Below are 18,364 nucleotides of genomic sequence, written 5' to 3'. Positions count from 1 at the left end.
CGTGGGGGAAGAAAGAGACCATATATTTCTTTCCTTTTTATCTAAGGCTTTATTTATTTTGTTTTAGAGCAGTTTTAGGATCACAGCCAAATTGAGAGGAAAATAGAAAGATTTGTCTCATATCTCCTGCTGCCACACAAGAATAGCCTCCACCATTATCAACATCCTCTACCAGTGTGGTGCATTTATCAAGATTGCTGAACCCCTCCTTATTACCAGAAGTCTGTAGTTTACATTAGAGTTCACTCTCGGCCTTGTACAGTATATGGTTTTGGACAAATGTATAATGACAGGTATCTACCATTACAGTATCAGAGCCCTCTGCCAGTTCAGTGATCCCTCTTAGCACCCCACAGACACACATGTTTTTCTTGACAGCTAAGTTGTCTAGAATATATACATTCCATACACCAAGAAATATCAGAATATAATATTCTCTAGTAGTCCTTGGTTATCCTGAGCTTTGGTGACGCCTTGTTGCTTTACATCATTACTTCTCAATTACCTGGCGGTCTGGTTGAAATACAGGTTCTGGACCCAGAGGCCTTGGTTGGAGCTTGGACTCTGCATTCTAAAAAGCATTCATGGATATGGCAGCTTCTAGTCAAAGGACCGCACATTGAATATCAAGGACTGGGCAGTCGCTCCCTCCATGTGCGTTAGGATTTTCCTCAGATCCATAGCTCTCTCTCCCTCCCTTCTTCCAGGTGTGTGTTGGGAAACACTACCATCCTTGCTGAGTTTGCCACTGATGATGAAGTCAGCCGCTTTCTGGCGCAAGCTCAGCCCCCTACACCTGCAGCAACCCCGAGTGCACCAGCCGCGGGGTGGCAGTCGCTGGAGACCGGCCAGAACCAGTCAGATCCCGTGGGACCTGCTCTGAATCTTTTCGGTGGGTCCACTGGGCTCGGGCAGTGGAGCAGCAGCGCTGGTGGCAGCAGCGGGGCCGATCTTGCTGGCGCTTCGTTGTGGGGGCCCCCAAACTATTCTTCTAGCTTATGGGGAGTCCCAACGGTGGAAGATCCCCATAGGATGGGCAGCCCTGCTCCTTTACTACCTGGTGACCTTCTGGGAGGAGGGTCGGATTCAATCTGAACTTAGAACTTTCAACTCTGACCTCGTGACCTTTTTTGGAACAGCAGCAGCACTAACTTGACCTTTTCGTTTTTTTTTTCAACTTGCAATAAATACATTTTTAAAAGGAAAAAAGAAAACGGAGAGAAAAAAAGGTGGGTCATTGACAGACTGTCTGAGCACATAGTTGCCTCCCTTATAACTTCAGTTTTTTCGTTTGGAATATGAATCCAAAAAGAGAACATATCACTCTTGAAATACTTGAATCATGAACGCCAACCTAGAAAGACAATGTGAAGCAAGTACACATACCATTTAAATTTAAACACAAAAACATTAAAAAAATTAGTTTCTAGTTTTTCACTTTTTTCATGTTATATGGAAGTTGTTGCTAAGAAACATATATACTGAAAAAAAAATAGCTTTTTAACTTTGTTTGCACTGGGTGTGTTTCCGTCCTTAGGTCTACCATGTTTGGGAGGGAGGGAAATTCAAAAGAATTGTTGGGGGAGGGGGGAGGGAAGACTTGACGGAGCCTCACTTTAAAAACAAAAACACAAAAACCTAAAAAAAAAAAAAAGGAAAAAATTTGTGATTGGCTGGTTGATAAATACCAGTGTGTTCTGGCACATGTAACTGCCCAGGCATGCTCGTTCTGGTGTGTGTGTGCACGTGTGTTCATGTGCATTCGCGTGCATCCTTCTCTGTCTCTGTGTGTGTGCCTGTGTTCTTCCCTTCTCTCCCTGCCCCACCCTGACTTCTCAGAAAGCTGCATCGCTGACAGTCTGCAGGCTGGCTGGCCGGCCATCTGCTTTTTATTTTATTTTTTTAACTCTGAGAACACACAGTCCCAGAGAGCCACTGCTACTAAAGCAACTCCATTGGGCTGCATTAAGATGAACAGAGTGCTTTTTAATGATGAAAGCAGGGAGCTCCTTTCCATTTGCAGCTTAGCCTGAATGTGGGGTTTCTCTGGCTGTTCTTTTGACCTAGCAGTAGAGTGGAGCACTGCCAAGTCCAAAAAACTAGAGCAGGAGGTACCTCTTGGAGCAGCTGTGTGTTTATTTCTGTTTTTTTTTCAAAGTGAATGGCCAGCAGGCACATCTGAGTATCTGTTAAGTTTCATGCAGGCCTTTTTGTTAGTTTGAAATGGGAACGGAAGATAGCTTTTGATGATGCGATGTCTCAAAAACAGAAAAACTTTGTTCCCTCTTTCCTTATGATCAGGTTTGAGAAATTCTTAAAAAAATTAGGTGAAGTTGAGTTACATATTTCTATTGGTTGGTCCTCTGTTTTTTATGAAAACAGAAAAGAATAAGTGGTGAGCAGCCTCCTGAAAGCATCTGCAGCTACTCCCTCTGCTCCTCTCTCGCCGAGCGTTACCTGTGCCAGGCCGCGGCGCGTTACAGCACCAGGCCATCACTGACAGAAACGTTTACTTAACGAATGTTCTTAAACCAGTGTGTACTTCAAGCGTTTCCTTTCGTTTCTCTGTGTTGTGTATTTCCTGTGTATGTGGTTTTGCTTAGGCAGGTATAACTTAGCAAAGACTTTTAAGTATTGCACCTTTTTTTGGTTTTGACCTCTTCCCCCACCTTGTAATTTCGCTTTTTTTATTTCGGTATTTAAATACTTTTTTTTTTTTTAAGCATCAATGTAGTAGTACTCTGGGCCGAACAGGGGGCAACGTTTAATCTACAGTTATCACCAACATGTATGTACTTATGTTGGAATCAAAATGTATCAAACTGCTTATTGTGAAGAGAATTATAGACCTGAAGGGGGGGAAAAACCAGATAGGGTGGGGGGGGATGGATGCCGGTGACGTGCTAGCACTTGTGTGGACATCCCAGTCTGCATTATACTGTTTAACATAAAGTGCCGACATTTTGTACCAGCAAATACCTGCCCATTCCAACCCTTGGTGGGAGCAGACCTCTACTGTCCTCTGTAACTTGCTGCTATTGAGGACAAGGGAGTTTTTCTTTCTTTAGCATCTTCAGTGAAGGATACAATACAACAATGCCTAATGTATTTGACTTTTAGCTTGTGTCTGTGTGTAGGTGGGTGGGTGGGTGTGTATAGGAAAAGCCTAAAACAAGTTATTTGCATTTCAGTGGTTTTGTGAGACAAAGAATGGGAAATTCTGTAGCCCTTCTGGCTTACCCTGTTGACTATGAACCTAGCCTCAAAAGAGATTGACAGGCATGACTCAAGTGAGTGTTCACGTGTACAAGCCTGCATGAGCCAGCCCTCTGTGGGTAGGTGGTCACACTTGGCGTCTGCAGCATTGACCTGGCCCCGCTGGGTGCCTTGAGCATGCCCTCTTCCTGCTCTCCAATTTGAATCACCACCGTGCCCCTTCCACCGCTGTTCCCCATACAAAAGCTGTCCTTCCAGCAGCCCCACTGACTGCTCTCTGTGTGGAGCAAAGTGCTGTCGTGCGGTGACCACCAGGTGAAGAGCAGCTTATATTCAGACATCTAGAGAAGGCTAAATCTTAGCGTCCCTGGACCAGGAGCATATCCCAAGGCTCCTGTGAGCCAGTGGTGACCCTGTCCACTGCCGCTCTTGGTTCACTGCTGTGTCCTGCCCCACCCTCCTCTCCTCCTGCCTGTTGGTTCCTTGACCTGCACTATGGGTTAGTTGAGTTCCTTATGATACTACGGTGAAAGCCGGGTGCTAGAGCCCCTCTTGTTTACAAGACATAATGAGGGATTTGAAATATGTAAAAATAAACATGAGAAGCTAAAATGTTCTTCCATCATAAGCTTAAAGGGAAAAAAAACTAAAAACTTTAAAAAAAAAAAAAGACCAAAAAGTGCGTATATATATACATATAAATATATATTTTAGATGAAGACTAACTCTGGGAGCATTTAACAGTGTTTTTTGTTTCTGTTTTTAACATTTGTTTTCCTGCTTTAAAATTTGCAAGCATTCTCAGGAATTCTAGGGTAGGAAGCCAGTTTTTTGAAGATGGTTTATTTAACCGTATCTTATCCTAGAGAGATGGCTGTTTCTTTCCTGTTAATAAACTTTTACAAGTTCCTGAAACTTCAGAAAGTTTAAAAAATTTTTACTTTAAAAAAATGTAAAAAGAAAAGTCTCCAAACATTATTGTCATACTGGGGATCATACATTTTAAAACACATAGAAATATTTTTTAAAAATTATCAATTTAGCAGCAACAGGTAAATTCATTATCTTAAAAATATTGGGAGAAGGATTAAGCTTTGTAAGAGCTCGATCATGGATTCTTTTGAAATTGTGTGTATTTTAATGGGAGAGTGTTTGGTGTATATAGATGAGAATGCCATCACTTTGTTCCTTTCCATTTGAGACTGAACTGAAATCTCCCCTAGTAATTTTTATTTTTTTAAAGGAGCCCTTCTCCCTGTCCCCACAACCCCAGCAACAAAAGAAAGGAAGGAAGGAAGAAACAACAGCTTAAAAAAAAAAAAGTAACTCTAATCTGTAAAATAGTACAGTTGGATTGCTGAGAATCTATGTAAAGAGTTAGGAAATATAGGTTAATAATTTTTGGAACAAATTTTAAATATAGGCACTACTAGAGGAAAATTATCTATGGACTGTCCTATTAATGAAGAATGTCTGTCTTACCTCCGTTTGTTTTGGGAGGCGGAGAAAATATAGAAGAATCTAATAAGGAACAAGTGATTTTACTTTTTTAGCTCCCAGCTACTGTTGTGCTCGTTTTAATTGCTGTTTTGAAGATCTGCTGCTTAATTATCCCCATCCCTTAGCCGGAGATGTGGAGTGTTTCCTTTCAGTTTTTGGTGATGTTGAATTCTTTTGTATTCCCTCCTGGGGCCAGGGGTCAGAATTCCCAAGCATGACCACAGCTTCTTTTAAACATTAAGCTTCTTTTAAACATTAAGCTTCCCAGTGGGAAAGAAACTCCAGCTCAACAGGTAAAGGGAGTGGGTGGGGTTGCTGCCTGCAATTTCTCTAAAACCGCTTTAGTGCCTTCGTACATACACCCAGACATCCTGAGCAAGGGGGACGCACACGTGTATGCGTGTGGTCTGGTCACTCCACAGATGTAAGATACTCGCCCATAAAGGAAATTGGAGTGGTTCTGGACAGGCCCCAAAGGCAGTGGGCTAAATTTAAAATAAACGTCAAGCAAGTTAATATGCTTATGTCTCAATAACGTAGAATGCCAAGTTCCTCCCTGTGTCGTGTGCCCTCCGTTACTGTGCATTGACTCCTCCAGGTGTGTAATTGTGACAACTGCCGTGATTTGGAAAGTCTCTTTGTGCTGGGCCAATAGAAAGGGGTTCCTGTTGTTTTGCTCTTGTCCTTTGTCTCCTCCCCTTTTCCCCCAGACCTCCCCCTTCTTCTTGTCAACTTGCTGGGAGCTTTGCTTTATTGGTTGGCAGTGACCTAAGAACAGGATATGGTGAGGATGTCATGGAAGAGAAGAGCTCTTTCCGTGGTATTCTTGGGCAAGAGCCATGTCTACTAAGAGGTTAGGTGACTTCAATATACTTCTAAAAATCAGTGAGAGTGCCTTCTCTTCCACCACACTCTGGCATAGATACAGGCTTGCTGGTCACCTCTCGTTTATTTTAAAAACATTTTGATTACGTTAATTTGAGCTTTCCCTTTTTTTTTTTTTTTTTTTACTAGTTACTTCTTTTTAAAACACTTGATTATTAGTGGCTTAGAGGTGTGTACATCTCTTGAACATCACAAACTTGGTTTCTGCCTACCACATGAGTAGCCAAAAGAAAAGAGGCACTAATAGGGAAAGGGGTGTCTCACATCACATAGAGGACCTCTGCCGGCAATTAGATCCAGCGCCGTGACCTAACTTTAAGTGTTTAAAAAAGTTCAGATCTCTGAGACACTGTGAAGAAGTGGATGGTTCATGTAACATCTCTGATCCCTCAGTCCCCAACCCTGGACATGTTTCATTTACAGCATTCATAGGAGTTAACTTAGTGTTGCACGTTAAGGTTCCAAACCAAATTATTTAATCAGTGTCCCCCCAATAAATCATTATCCATTTATTGCCAGTTAGTTTTATTTATAGCAACTTGATTTTCTATGAATATGGCTCCTGTTCTAAGAATTTTCCCACCTCTTCTGACATGAATGTAGCATTAAGTTAGCAATCGATTCTTCCAAACTTCTGTGGGTTGAACATGGTATGTAAGAGGAAAGAGAAAGGAAAAGATAAAACTCCTGCCTAAGAATTTGGAAGCACCTTTATTAATACATATATCTTGCAGAAACTAGAAGTTCATGGGCTGTTAACTTTTTGCAGATATTCACTCATTTTTACCACTTTTTTTTTTTTTTGGAAGAGGGGTGTGATTTTTGTAGGGTTAACAGCCAGATTCCATTTCGACCTCAGATGCTGTGTACTTTTTAATTTCATGTTTTATATTCTGCCATCTTGACTGTTCTCTAAAACAGAATGAAAATGTCTGCATGCTGAGCAAAATGCTTATGCCAAGCCTGTTTTTCCCTGCAGAGTAAACAGGGTGTTTTCAGCAGACTTGACTGTAATAGCCATCTCTAAGATTAGGGAACAATTGAGTCTTTCTGTAGAAACGATCCCTTTTTTCCCCATCCTCAGAGTTAAAATTCAACATTTAAAGCTTTATAGGTTATTGTTTTAGATGTGAGGTTTTTGTTTTTAAGTATCTATAAGATCTTTAGGAGTAAGATACATTTTTAGCTGGTTAAAAAAATCAAACTTTCCTCTCCAGTGTTTTTGCCAAGTTTTGTCACACTTCATGTGTATGCATTAACTACACTTCTTAGTGTTACTGCAAAAAAAAAAAAAAAAAAAAAAAGCCTAGTTCTTTAATTGTGTTTTTCCTCCTGTGAGTGGACAAGTAAAGCCACGTGATAATGCAGATGAAAATATTGTAGCCCGTGTGTATACAATGAATTGTCAGTCTTCAGACCTCACGGTCATTGAGAAAAGAGGGAACCCACAACCCCTGCTGTGCAGCACACCACACCCCCTTTCCTTCTTTATCTGCTAGTACAGGGAGTCCGTACAGTCAAGGAACACACAGATATACATATTGCTGTTGAGGACATCGTCATTCTGTAAGAAAACAGAATATTATCTAGATTTTTCCAGAGTTTGTGCACACCCTGTGGTAACAGTCTGTGGGTTTTTGGCCAGCGCCAAAGGTGTGTGTATTTTCAGAAATGGTCCCTATTTTTCAGTGATAGTGTTTTGTTTTGTTTTGTTTTCTTGATCTTAAATTCGATAAAGGGGGTGGTAATATCACATTCTTTTTTTTTTTTTTTTTTTTTGAGACGGAGTCTCGCTCTGTCGCCCAGGCTGGAGTGCAGTGGCCGGATCTCAGCTCACTGCAAGCTCCGCCTCCTGGGTTTACGCCATTCTCCTGCTTCAGCCTCCCGAGTAGCTGGGACTACAGGCGCCCGCCACCTCACCCGGCTAGTTTTTTGTACTTTTTAGTAGAGACGGGGTTTCACCCTGTTAGCCAGGATGGTCTCGATCTTCTGACCTCATGATCCGCCCGTCTCAGCCTCCCAAAGTGCTGGGATTACAGGCTTGAGCCACCACACCCGGCCAGTATCACATTCTTTAGATTTGAAATAATTACCAGCTCCAAGAATCTATGAACATAGTAATAATAAAAATTTGACCTCGACCCTCCCCAACCAGCTCACCATACCTCCCCCACTCCGTGCCTCTGAAGAAAGAGGCCGTGAACATCTATGAGGTGGTAAAGGGGGACATTGGTCCGGGGAGTGGAGAGCTACTCCAGCAGCTCAGCACCACACTGCCCTCACGCGTGTGGCCACCAGGACTAGATCCGAGTGATTGTGGTGTACCCCTAACATTTGAGTCATTTTTAAGCTGTCAGTCTCTTGTGTAACCTCCTACCACCACCCAAAAAAGTAACGAAAGTTGCAGTAACTGCCAGTGTTTGCCTCACCAAATTTAGATCGTTCCCTTTTCAGTTAACTATATACCTGAATTTGTTTTTAATGAGAAACTGTACATGGCCAGGAAAAATGGTACTACCTTGGCCAAGGGTCTTTGCAAAAAGCTGTCTTCAGTTCTTCACTGTGACCAACGCTTGTTTTGTTCATGGGAGGGGAAAGATCAGATAAATAGGCAAGAAGTATTCTGTTTTAAATAAAGAATAAATAGTGTTCATTTAAAGCACTCTGTGCCTCAGCTTCATATTCAAACTGTAAATTATTGCTTTGGAAATAAATTCCCAATTATAATTGACCCATTTCTAGCCAATATCAATAAGTTGGGATGGTGGTTTTGTTTGTTTGTTTGTTTTCCAAAAAGGGAAATTCCTCTTCACTGCTCACAGTAAGCAGCAAAAGACAGTTGTCGAGGTGGCTCATGATGCTGCTGCAGCAGAGCTGTGAAAGGAAGTGCTTTTCCTTCCCTCCCACCCTCCGTCCTCCGGAATCTGGTGTTCCTTCCCCTTAGGCTACTGAAAGGTGTGTACAACTCCCAGAGGGGTGGGTGTAAAAGTTGACTGGAGGCAAAGTGGAGTGGCCTTACTGCCAGGAGACTAGCCCTACAGAAGAGCTTTACAGAGAGGAGGACAGTATATTCTATGTGTGTTCGCCAAAAATGGGAAAGGTGGGTATTTAGGCAAAACAAAAACCTTTGAATCCCTTTAAGAAGTTACATACCTTTTAAAGGTAGTTTCTCACCAAGTGATGCATTTTAGCATGACACTTCTTGCCAGAAATTTTGGGATAATTTAGAATAAATGTGTTTAAAACATCATCCATCCCCCTTTTTAAATTTTGTCTAAGGAATTAAGTATAGTATTTCTGAATGTGCCTTTGTGAGTACAGAGACCGTCTGTTATAGGAAGAGGCTGTCCATTGGATACAAACAGAAAGACGGTCAGCTTAAGTCTTTAGGGAAGTCAGAGTTCCTCCTGGAAGTCCCAGGGGCAGCTGTTGAGATTTCATTAGCATCAATATTGCACAGTGTAGAGCTGAGTGGGAGAGATTCTGGGACTTGGGAGAGGAGACAGTGAGGGGAAGGTACCCAGGCGACGCAGACCCAGGTTCGTCCAAGAGCGCAGGTTTACACATTTGCATTCCCTGGTTTTCTCTGTGTATGTTTGTGCTCCTGTGGCTGTGGCTGTTTTGTTTTCTGTTTTTCTGTAAGCACTGGAGAATTGGAATATGGTGATACTTGTGACACATTCACGCATGTAAACAAGGCGTTTTCCAGCTTCTGCCAGTGTGCAGAGCGAGCAGCACACTTTTACCCTTTGAGTCCTGTCCTGAGGCGGCCGTTATGTTCCCACATGGGCGTCACACCACGTTGCTGTTGATGCAAACAGGGTATTACACACAAGGAAAAGGGGTTTTGAAGAGTTAAGATTGAAGTGTTTGAGAAAGAAAAGAGAAAAATCAAGTCATATTTTGTTTCTTCAGCGCTATTATAGTTGAACACAGAAATCTGCAGTGTCTCTATTTGTTTTTATGTTTTAAACAATTTCACCTCTTCTCCCCACTCCTATCTTCTAAAGAAATATCTAATTTCTAAAGAAATGCTAAGGGCCGTTTCCATGATTCCTCAGAGCTCCCCCAAAGAGGAAAACAGTCCCTCCCGCTCGATTGCTTCAGCTTCGTTCAGGAAGACACAGGGAGGAGAGATGCTGCTTCTGCGCTTTGCTCTCATTCCTCTCTCATGGCCTTGAAATGTATTATTATGCAAATGTGAATTTTGATACTGAATTTAAGAAGAGGTTGGATTTTTTTCTTTTTTCAAAAAAAAAAAAAAGTCCCACATGTGGTCATCGTCGCTTCTTTATGTTGTAAGGTGAATTGTAACTATGCATTCTGCAAAGGGTGGGGGGAAGAGAGGGCAGAAAGGGGACGGGAGTAGCTTTGCATCCTTGTTCTCCAGTTTCTGTGTCCATGGTGTCCCCGTGTCCTGGAGGGGAAGGGGAGTGAGAGACGATGTGGTAAGGTCAGCACAGTGAGACAGACCTCTGAGTCCTCTTGCCACTGTTGCTGGCAGGTCTGATGGCCAGGTAAATTCCAGGGGCCGGCAGTTCCTGTCAACCAGTGTGGTTCAGGATTCTTGATCCTAGCCGTGCAGCGTTAATCCACTGTAGCAATGGAACTCCACAGGCTCCAGTGTTCTCTGGAAAAAGTACTCATCCTTTCCTGAATCCAGAGCCCTTCAAGCTCAGGAAACCACACCTCACGCGTGCTGACCTGAAAGTTAATCTTTAGGTCAGTTTTGAAAAACTCCGCCTCCTCTCTCCTTTTTCATATTTCTTTCTTTTTAATCATGTTTAAGTGAACTGACTCTGAGTTACAAGGAACTGTCCTGCTTTGTGGGGAAGAGGGCTGTTGCTCGGCAGGCAAAAAAGTTTTATCTTCCCTACTCACCATCCCTCTCTCTGCTTCCCTTGCGTTTGGCAGGCTGTATGAAGCCAGTGAGCTGCGAGGTGTTTTGACAGGGGAGGTCTGCATGCAGCCTCTTCTTTGTCCTAACAATTCCTTTGTTGATCTTGCCTGTGATAAATCATAGCGCCTGCATTGCTCTGGTCTAGGCATCATTTGCAACACACGGTATCGTAAGCGAGAGATTGTTCTGCCTATATTCAGTGTTTTCCATGCAGCAATTCTTGTTGTTGACGTTCACAGTACTGTAACGAGTAACAGACTTGATCACAGTCTCCTCGTGCCTGTGCAGGGCTGCACAGGCATGATCTTATCAGGGTTCTAATCTGTTAGATTGCCTTTAAACAAAAAAAAAAACAAAAAAATAAAATCCTGACGTTTCAACTGTCTCACACAAAATAATACCTCGAGGTACATTTCCCCCTGCAATGTAAACCCTTAACTCCTCTCTCCTTTCTGACATCAGTGGATTATCCTTTTTAAAATATGAACATGTAAATAGCAGGATAACTTTAAAAAATGTTTTCTTTGCTGTGAAAGTAACCCTAAAATATGTTTTCTTCTTTTGTTTTTTGGTTTTTGTTTTTAAGCCATCAGAAGTTTCAGATCTTACTCTTTCATGTTTAAGAAGAAGGAGCAGAGCAGGTTGGGGGAGCGGGTTTGCATTTGTGGTGGAGGGGTGTTCTCTCCATTGCCTCCCACACAGTGACAGCAGACCAGTATGTAAACCCTGTCTTGACTGGGCACGGTGGCTCACACCTGTAATCCCAGCACTTTAGGAGGCTGAGGTGGGCGGATCACCTGAGGTCAGGAGTTTAACACCAGCCTGGCCAATATGGTGAAACCCCGTCTCTACTAAAAATACAAAAAATCAGCCGGACGCAGTGGCGCGCGCCTGTGGTCCCAGCTGCTCGGGAGGCTAAGGCAGAAGAATTGCTCGAACCCGGGAGACGGAGGTTGTGGTGAGCCAAGATTGTACCACTGCACTCCAGTGTGGGCAACAGAGCGAGACTTCAACTCAAAAAAAATAAAAAAACAAAAAACACACACACAAAAACCCCTGTCTTAAATAGCTGCCATCTCTTCCAGCAATCTAGTGCCAGGGTGAGAAGTGTCTGAATTTCTCTCTTCCAGAAGATCCATCCCCTGGAGGGACTCCAGAATGTTCTCCACACAATACCTGGAGCTCTCAACCTTTCTTGATTCAGACACACACATATACACCCCTTGAGTAACTCAGTATCATTTTGTAGTTCACAAAGGGATGTAGTCCCCGGCATTTTGGTTTGCGCTGTAGAATCCATAGCCTTGTCACTTTGTGATGCTCTGGAAATGTACCGATTTCTTACTTGGGAGGAAACTTGTGTAGGGAGATGTGCAAACCACCCTGAAAGCCATGTGCATCCTCAGCTCTTCCATTAGCCCCTCCATGAGCTTGAAGCTGACATTAAGTAGAGGGAAATGCTTTTAACAAGTGCTGCTCATGTGGATCTATCAGCTATTGCTTGCCTAGATTTGGGCACCCATGAAGCAGGGTTGGAATGGATCATTTTGAATTGCTTCTTCGCAGACACCCCCTTCGCCCCCATCTTTAAGATAAACCCTTTACTAGTCAAGAAGCCCTTTTCAGTTGGATCTCACTGATCTTGTATAGTGACGACTTCCTTTGAAGGAAGAAGCTTGATTATAAGTGCATGCATATTATCCACCCACCTTCTGATTTGGGCACTGTTGACCTTGGAATTTTATTTATTTTGTTTATCTGGAGGCCCTTTTTCTATCAGTCTCTGATCCCTCATGGGTTCTGCCTGCCCTTATATCTCTTATACAATGCTCCCAAAGGGCTTTGCTGATCTCTGCACTTCTTTCCTGGGACACTCCCCCTACCACCACCCTTTGCACACACCAGTGACCAAAGTGTATGCAGTGATCTCACAGAAGACATCAAAAATGGTGCATGCACCGTGAATGTGCTCAAAGAGACACGTGCACAAGATTCTGCACCCTTGGCCTTAATCTCAGTATGACTTAAGGTGCAGGAACATTTTTAACAGGTTTTAAAAAAACAAAAAACCCTTCTGGGAGGAAAAAAAATAAAAAGCAGATACAACAGCTCAACTGTTCCCACTCCTAACTCTCCACTACGTGCTTATAACTTCACATTCTATGCCCACCCCGCCACCCACCTCATCCCTGTTTTGCGTAACCAAAAAACAGACAACAAAAGCAACCTGAGGAGAGGTTTCTGGACTATTTTATCTGTCTCCATTTAGATGGAGATACAAATGCTGCTTTGGGTTCCATAATCCTAGGGGGCTATGTTTACATAGTAAAATACATCCTACCAAATCAGGAAACAGTGAATAATGGGAGTCACTTCACAGAGGAGGACCTGGGGGGCCTAGCAGAGGAGGATAGGTAGAGAAGTACCATTTTAATTATTTGTGACTTGTGGCTTCCTTCCTCCTCTCCTCCTCCCTCCACGTCTCTGTTTGCCCCCTTTAGACAGAAGGTGCAGAAAAGGGCATCAAAAAGAGGCTGGATTTTTTAAAAGGCAGCTTTCCAACTTTGCACACAAACAGGTAGCAGGAAGGTACAGCAAAACTCCTCTCATCTGAGACACTGTCAGCAGAAACAAAACCTGTAAAAATGACTAATCAGCTGCACATATTGATGCTCTCTGCAAGTTACCTTTAAGTGTTTTTTTTTTTTCTTATACTTGAAGTTGCTTTTACGATATTATTTTGGTGGCTTTCTTTTCTCTCTTTGATGGGCAATAGAGAAAGTAGATGATGGGATTTAAGGACGCCTGGGGGGAGAAAAGGGAGGATGTGGCATTGTCTTTTTTTTTTTTTTTTTTTTTTAACATAGAGGTTTAATCAAACTCCCATATGTTGAAATTGCTCCTCATATTACTGGTTTTACATGGACACAGAAACTAGGCACTTTAGAGGTGCACTTGCATGGCAGGCTGGGCCCCCTTTTCTATATTTTATTTTCCTTTTTAGTATAGTGGTACTTAAAATCACTGGTTCACTTAAAAAAAAACAAACAATAAAATGTTAAACTCTACTAATGTACAAATAAGCTGAAAAGTTGCATTTTATGTGTATTTTTTGCCATAGCAGGTACTGTATTTCTCATGCTGGATTTCAAAAAAAAAAAATTATCAAAAACAAAAAAAACTAAAGGGTGGTGTTTTATTGGATTGTGACAGGTTGAGTAATAAGGAATTAAGTCGTCGTCATTTCATTAAAACTGAGAGATGATGTAATGCATATATAAGAGTTTTCTGAAGGGTTTTTTTGGGCTTTTAAACAGCTTATTTTTGTTTTTGTTTAGTTTTTTTTATTTTATTTTATTTTGGAAAGATATGATTGTACTATGTGCAACTCAGTTGCTTACATTATAACTACAAAATATTTTTGGGTTCCTGGAAAAAAAAAAAAAGAAAAAAGACTAATAAATGTGTTTGGCTGCTAAGCATTTACTATTGTGGTTTCCTGTTTTATTCTGCCAGTTTAATTTGTTCATTTGTTGAATGTTTATATATAATTTTTTCTTACTCTTCTTTCCCTGCTCCACATGTAAAAGCTGTCAGAAATTCAACATTTGAATTTGGGCCGCAACTTTGTCTATCTTGTCATGTTTTTGTTAGGATTGTTGGGTTGGCTGGTTGGTTTGTGCTGCTCACTGCCTGCCCCAGTGCTGAACACGGTCTGCCACAGTGCAGGGTTCAAATCCTCTAAGACAAATTGATGTTCTCCTTCAACCTTTGGCTGTTGTCTTGTTTAATCCTAATTTGCATTTGGAATGAGAACATGAGAAGAGAGAAGATGCCTGCCTAGAGTTCTGCTGCATCCCACTGCTGCGGTGCCCGAGGATGATAACCAGCGAGTTAGCTTTGTCCAGAAAATGCCCTGTGAGTGCTCCTCTGCCCTGCTTCGGGTGCTGCAACACTGCTGAGGAGCATAACCGTAACCATTGGGCTAGATTTTCCCCATCTCCGATGTATTTATGGTTAGCTGTTAAAATAGAGACTTGTTAGATATGTAACTGTGAAACATCTCTCGAATGGTGAAGAGGAAGAAGGGACAGGAACTAATATTTCCTCATTTCCAGGTACTTTTGTATCTGATTTTATTCTCAGAATGCTGTGAGAAAAATCATTAGGAAGCTCAGAATTTTTTATTTTTATTTTTTTTTTTTTTTTATTTATTTTTGAGACAGAGTCTCACTGTCGCCCAGGCTAGAGTGCAGTGGCCGGATCTCAGCTCACCGCAACCTCTGTCTCCCGGGTTCAAGCGATTCTCCTGCCTCAGCTTCCTGAGTAGCTGGGACTACAGACACACGCCACCACATCCAGCTAATTTTTGTGTGTTTAGTAGAGACAGGGTTTCACCATGTTGGCCAGGCTGTTTTCGAACTCCTAACCTCAGGTGATGTGCCCGCCTCAGCCTCCCAAAGTGCTGGGATTACAGGCATGAGCCACCGTGCCCAACTGGCTCAGAATAATTTAATTAGCCAATAGAAGGTTGCACTGATTGGGTGCTTACTATAAGCCCAGCACTGTTCTAAGCATGTGATGTCTATGCATTCTGTTCACTGAAACTCACTGTCATGGGTGAAACCAAAATAGGAAACCAGATTGGAATCAAAAGTTATACCAAGGCTGGGCGCAGTGGCTCATGCTTATAATCCCCTGTATTTTGGGAGGCCAAGGTGGGCAGATCACTGGAGTTCTGGAGTTTGAGACCAGCTAGGCCAACATGGTGAAACCCTGTCTCTACTAAAAATACAAAAATTAGCCGAGTGTGGTGGTGCACGCCTGTAATGCCAGATACTTGGGAGCCTGAGACAGGAGAATCACTTGAACCCAGGAGGCGGAGATTGCAGTTAGCTGAGATCGCGCCATTGCACTTCAGCCTGGGTGACAAAGCGAGACTCCGTCTTAAAAAAAAAAAGTTATGCCCAAATGCCTCTGCTGAAAAATACCTGGATTCTGAGAAAAGGTCTTAAAGAAGGCCTGTTGTACAAAGTGGTAGGCCATGTGCCATCCCGTCTGTCATCACAAAAGAAGTAAACCTTGAAAAACGGGTAAGAAGAGACGCACCAGCTGTTCAAAAACATGGAGGGCCTGCCTGTCACAGGTAGGTGCTCTTACTGAGATCATTGCAGAGACTATAAAGACCTTTGTTACCAAAGACTTTGTTTTAAATTTGAATTATCTTAAAAATATATGAATGGCTAAGGAGTAATATATTGTAGAATTAAAGGTGATTGTTAAGACTTTAGCATCTGACCCAGTTTTCCTCACCACAGATGTGTCCTTCCATCATCTTGGGTGACTTTAGTGTCCACATGGAAAATCCACCTATGACCTGGGCTTCTCAACCCTTCCTCCAGCCCACCCCAGCCACACATACCCATGCTCACCCAAAATTGCTCCCCTCCAGAGTCACTAATTTCAGCATCCTGGACCATGACCTCCTCTCCTCCCAACTGGCTCCCACTCCTCTGGCTATGTTGACTTCATCAACCATACCCACCTAATCCAGTTTAGATTCTGCAGCCTGTAATTTCAGTAACACGCTTGCTAATACCCATACTTTACCTGCCGCTCTGTTTTCTTGACACCTACCTGACCACATTCCCACTTTGTCCCCCAGCACCCAAAAGCAGCCCAGCATTGCTGGAAAAAAAAAAAGTCACTACAGGGCATATGAGGACTCCCGTAAATCCACTGTAACCTACCCCCCAGTGAGACCTTGACACTGTCCAGCAGGCTTCCAGTGTTCCTCTGATCAGCTCACTCTACCACTTTTTTCCCAATTATGTTGTTTATTTTAGAGGCAAGGTCTGTGTTGCCCAGACTAGAGTGTAGTGGTGTGATCATAGTTCACTGTAACCTCGACCTTGTGGGTTCAAGTGATCCTCCTGCCTCAACCCCTGGAGTAACTAGGATTACAGGTGTGTGCCACCACACCTGGCTAATTTTTTGTAGAGATGAGGTCTCACTGTGTTGCCCAGGCTGGCCTTATCCTCCTGCCTCAGCCTCCCAAAGTGCTGGGATTACAAAAGTGAGCCACCATGTGCAGCTACCCTTCCCAATTTAAGACCTTTTCTGATTTCAAATCTTAACCCCCTTTCTCCCTCAACTGAGGACTTTGCCTACTAGTACACAGATAAAATTAGAGTTAGCAGAAAAATGCCCTCAAATTCCTGCTTTCAAACCATGAGAGAGAGGTCTGTCTTCCTTCTTATTCTGGTTCCTTCTCCGTTGCTCAGGATCCTTCCTTTCTTGCCTTCTGGTAACTTTTACCTCTGTTACCCATTCTGTCTCCATGTGTTCACTGGGGCCCTCGCTCCCTCCACATGCTCAAGTCCATCCCATAATAAAGCTCATATTCCAGCTGCTGCCTTGCCAACTGCTGCCACAGTTTTACTCTCCAGAAATGTTCTCGCTTCCGCTTACAGTCTTCCAATCTGGTTTCTGCACCTATCATTTCACTAAAAGAGCTTTCTTGAAGGTCACTAACAAGTCCCTAAGTCCAGTGGACATGACCATTTGCCTTTTAAGACCACAAATCCTAGATTTCCTTCTGTGTTCTGATGTATTCCTCTGTCTCCTGTATCTCTCACGCTTTCATCCTCTTATCTAGCCAGGAAATGTTGGGTTGCATCAGTGCTCAAACCCAGGCCCTCCTTTGTTTGCTGTATACTAGGGTCTTACTCTGTTGTCCAGGCCGGACTGCAGTGGCACAATCATAGCTCATAGCAGCCCCCAAGTCCTGGACTCAAGTGATCCTCCTGTCGCAGCCTCCCAAGTAGCTGGGACTACAGGCGTTCACCACCATGACCAGCTACTTAAATTTTTATTTTATTTTTTGTTAGAGACAGGGTCTTGCAGTTTTACCCAGGCTGGTCTCAAACTCCTGGCCTCCAACGATCCTCCCACTTTGGCCTCCCCCAAGTGCTGGATTACAGTCATGAGCCATCATGCCAGCCCATTCCTTTTTCTTAGTTACACCAAGCTCATGTCCCCTCAAGGCTGTAAACACTTGTTTCCTGTGCCTGGAATGCCCTTTCCCCTGGATATTTGCCTGGTCTCTGACCAAATGTGAGACCTTGCCCGATTATCCTATCCAAAAACGGTTGTCACAACTCTCAGACCCACCCTGTTTCTATGCTCATCTTGCTACATTTTCTTCATAAAACTTAACCACTCTGTAAAATTGTCTTATTTCTTCATTTTCCATCTCCCGTATTGGAATATAAGCACCAAAAAGGGCAGGTTCATCTGCTCTGGGGCCTAAAGCCTCTGTGACTTTAACCATCTATATGTGAATGACTCCTAAATTCATATCCAACCCTTACCATTGAGCTCCAGACCTGTATATATAATTGTCTACTCAACATTTCCAAGTACTTTTTTTTTTTTTTCTTTTTGAGACGGGAGTCTCACTCATTTGCCCAGGCTAGAGCGCAGTGGCGTGATCTCAGCTCACGGCAACCTTCGCATCCCAGGTTCAAGCGATTCTGCCTCAGCCTCCCAGTGGCTGGGATTACAGGCGCCCACCACCACGCCCGGCTTATTTTTCTGAATTGTTAATAGAGACGGGGTTTCACCGTTTTGGCCAGGCTGGTCTGGAATGCCCGACCTCAAATGATTCACCTGCCTCGGCCTCCCAAAGTGCTGGGAGCACTTAGCTTATCTTAATGATACTGCAAACTCAATAAATCCAAAACAGAATTTGACCTGCCTGCATGCCCCACCCCCAACCCCGTGGTAACTGGCATCACCATCCACCCAACAATAAAACCTAAAAACCTAGGAGGATTCTTGGACTCTGCTGCTTCCTTTCCT

General features: G+C 43.1%; 1 protein-coding gene across 7 annotated transcripts in view; it reads left to right on the top strand.

Moving 5' to 3' along the window:
- The window catches only part of TNRC6B (trinucleotide repeat containing adaptor 6B), a 283,394-nt gene extending 277,564 nt beyond the window's left edge, over positions 1-5,830 (top strand). For 4 of the 7 annotated variants that reach the window (XM_030915674.1, XM_030915671.1, XM_030915673.1 and 1 more), the window contains one exon: positions 708-1,095. In XM_030915674.1, coding sequence (XP_030771534.1) covers positions 708-1,095 — 388 coding nt within the window. Of the gene's footprint in view, positions 1-707 lie in introns of all 7 variants that reach the window. The other 3 variants (XM_030915672.1, XM_030915676.1, XM_030915675.1) reach the window with 2 other exon arrangements.
- Positions 5,831-18,364: the final 12,534 nt, after the last annotated feature.

The sequence above is a fragment of the Rhinopithecus roxellana genome, chromosome 13 (assembly GCF_007565055.1).
Source record: "Rhinopithecus roxellana isolate Shanxi Qingling chromosome 13, ASM756505v1, whole genome shotgun sequence".
Classification (NCBI taxonomy): Eukaryota; Metazoa; Chordata; class Mammalia; order Primates; family Cercopithecidae; genus Rhinopithecus; species Rhinopithecus roxellana.
The sequence above is the reverse complement of the archived record's forward strand: the minus strand, read 5'-3'. Positions and strand labels throughout refer to the sequence as shown.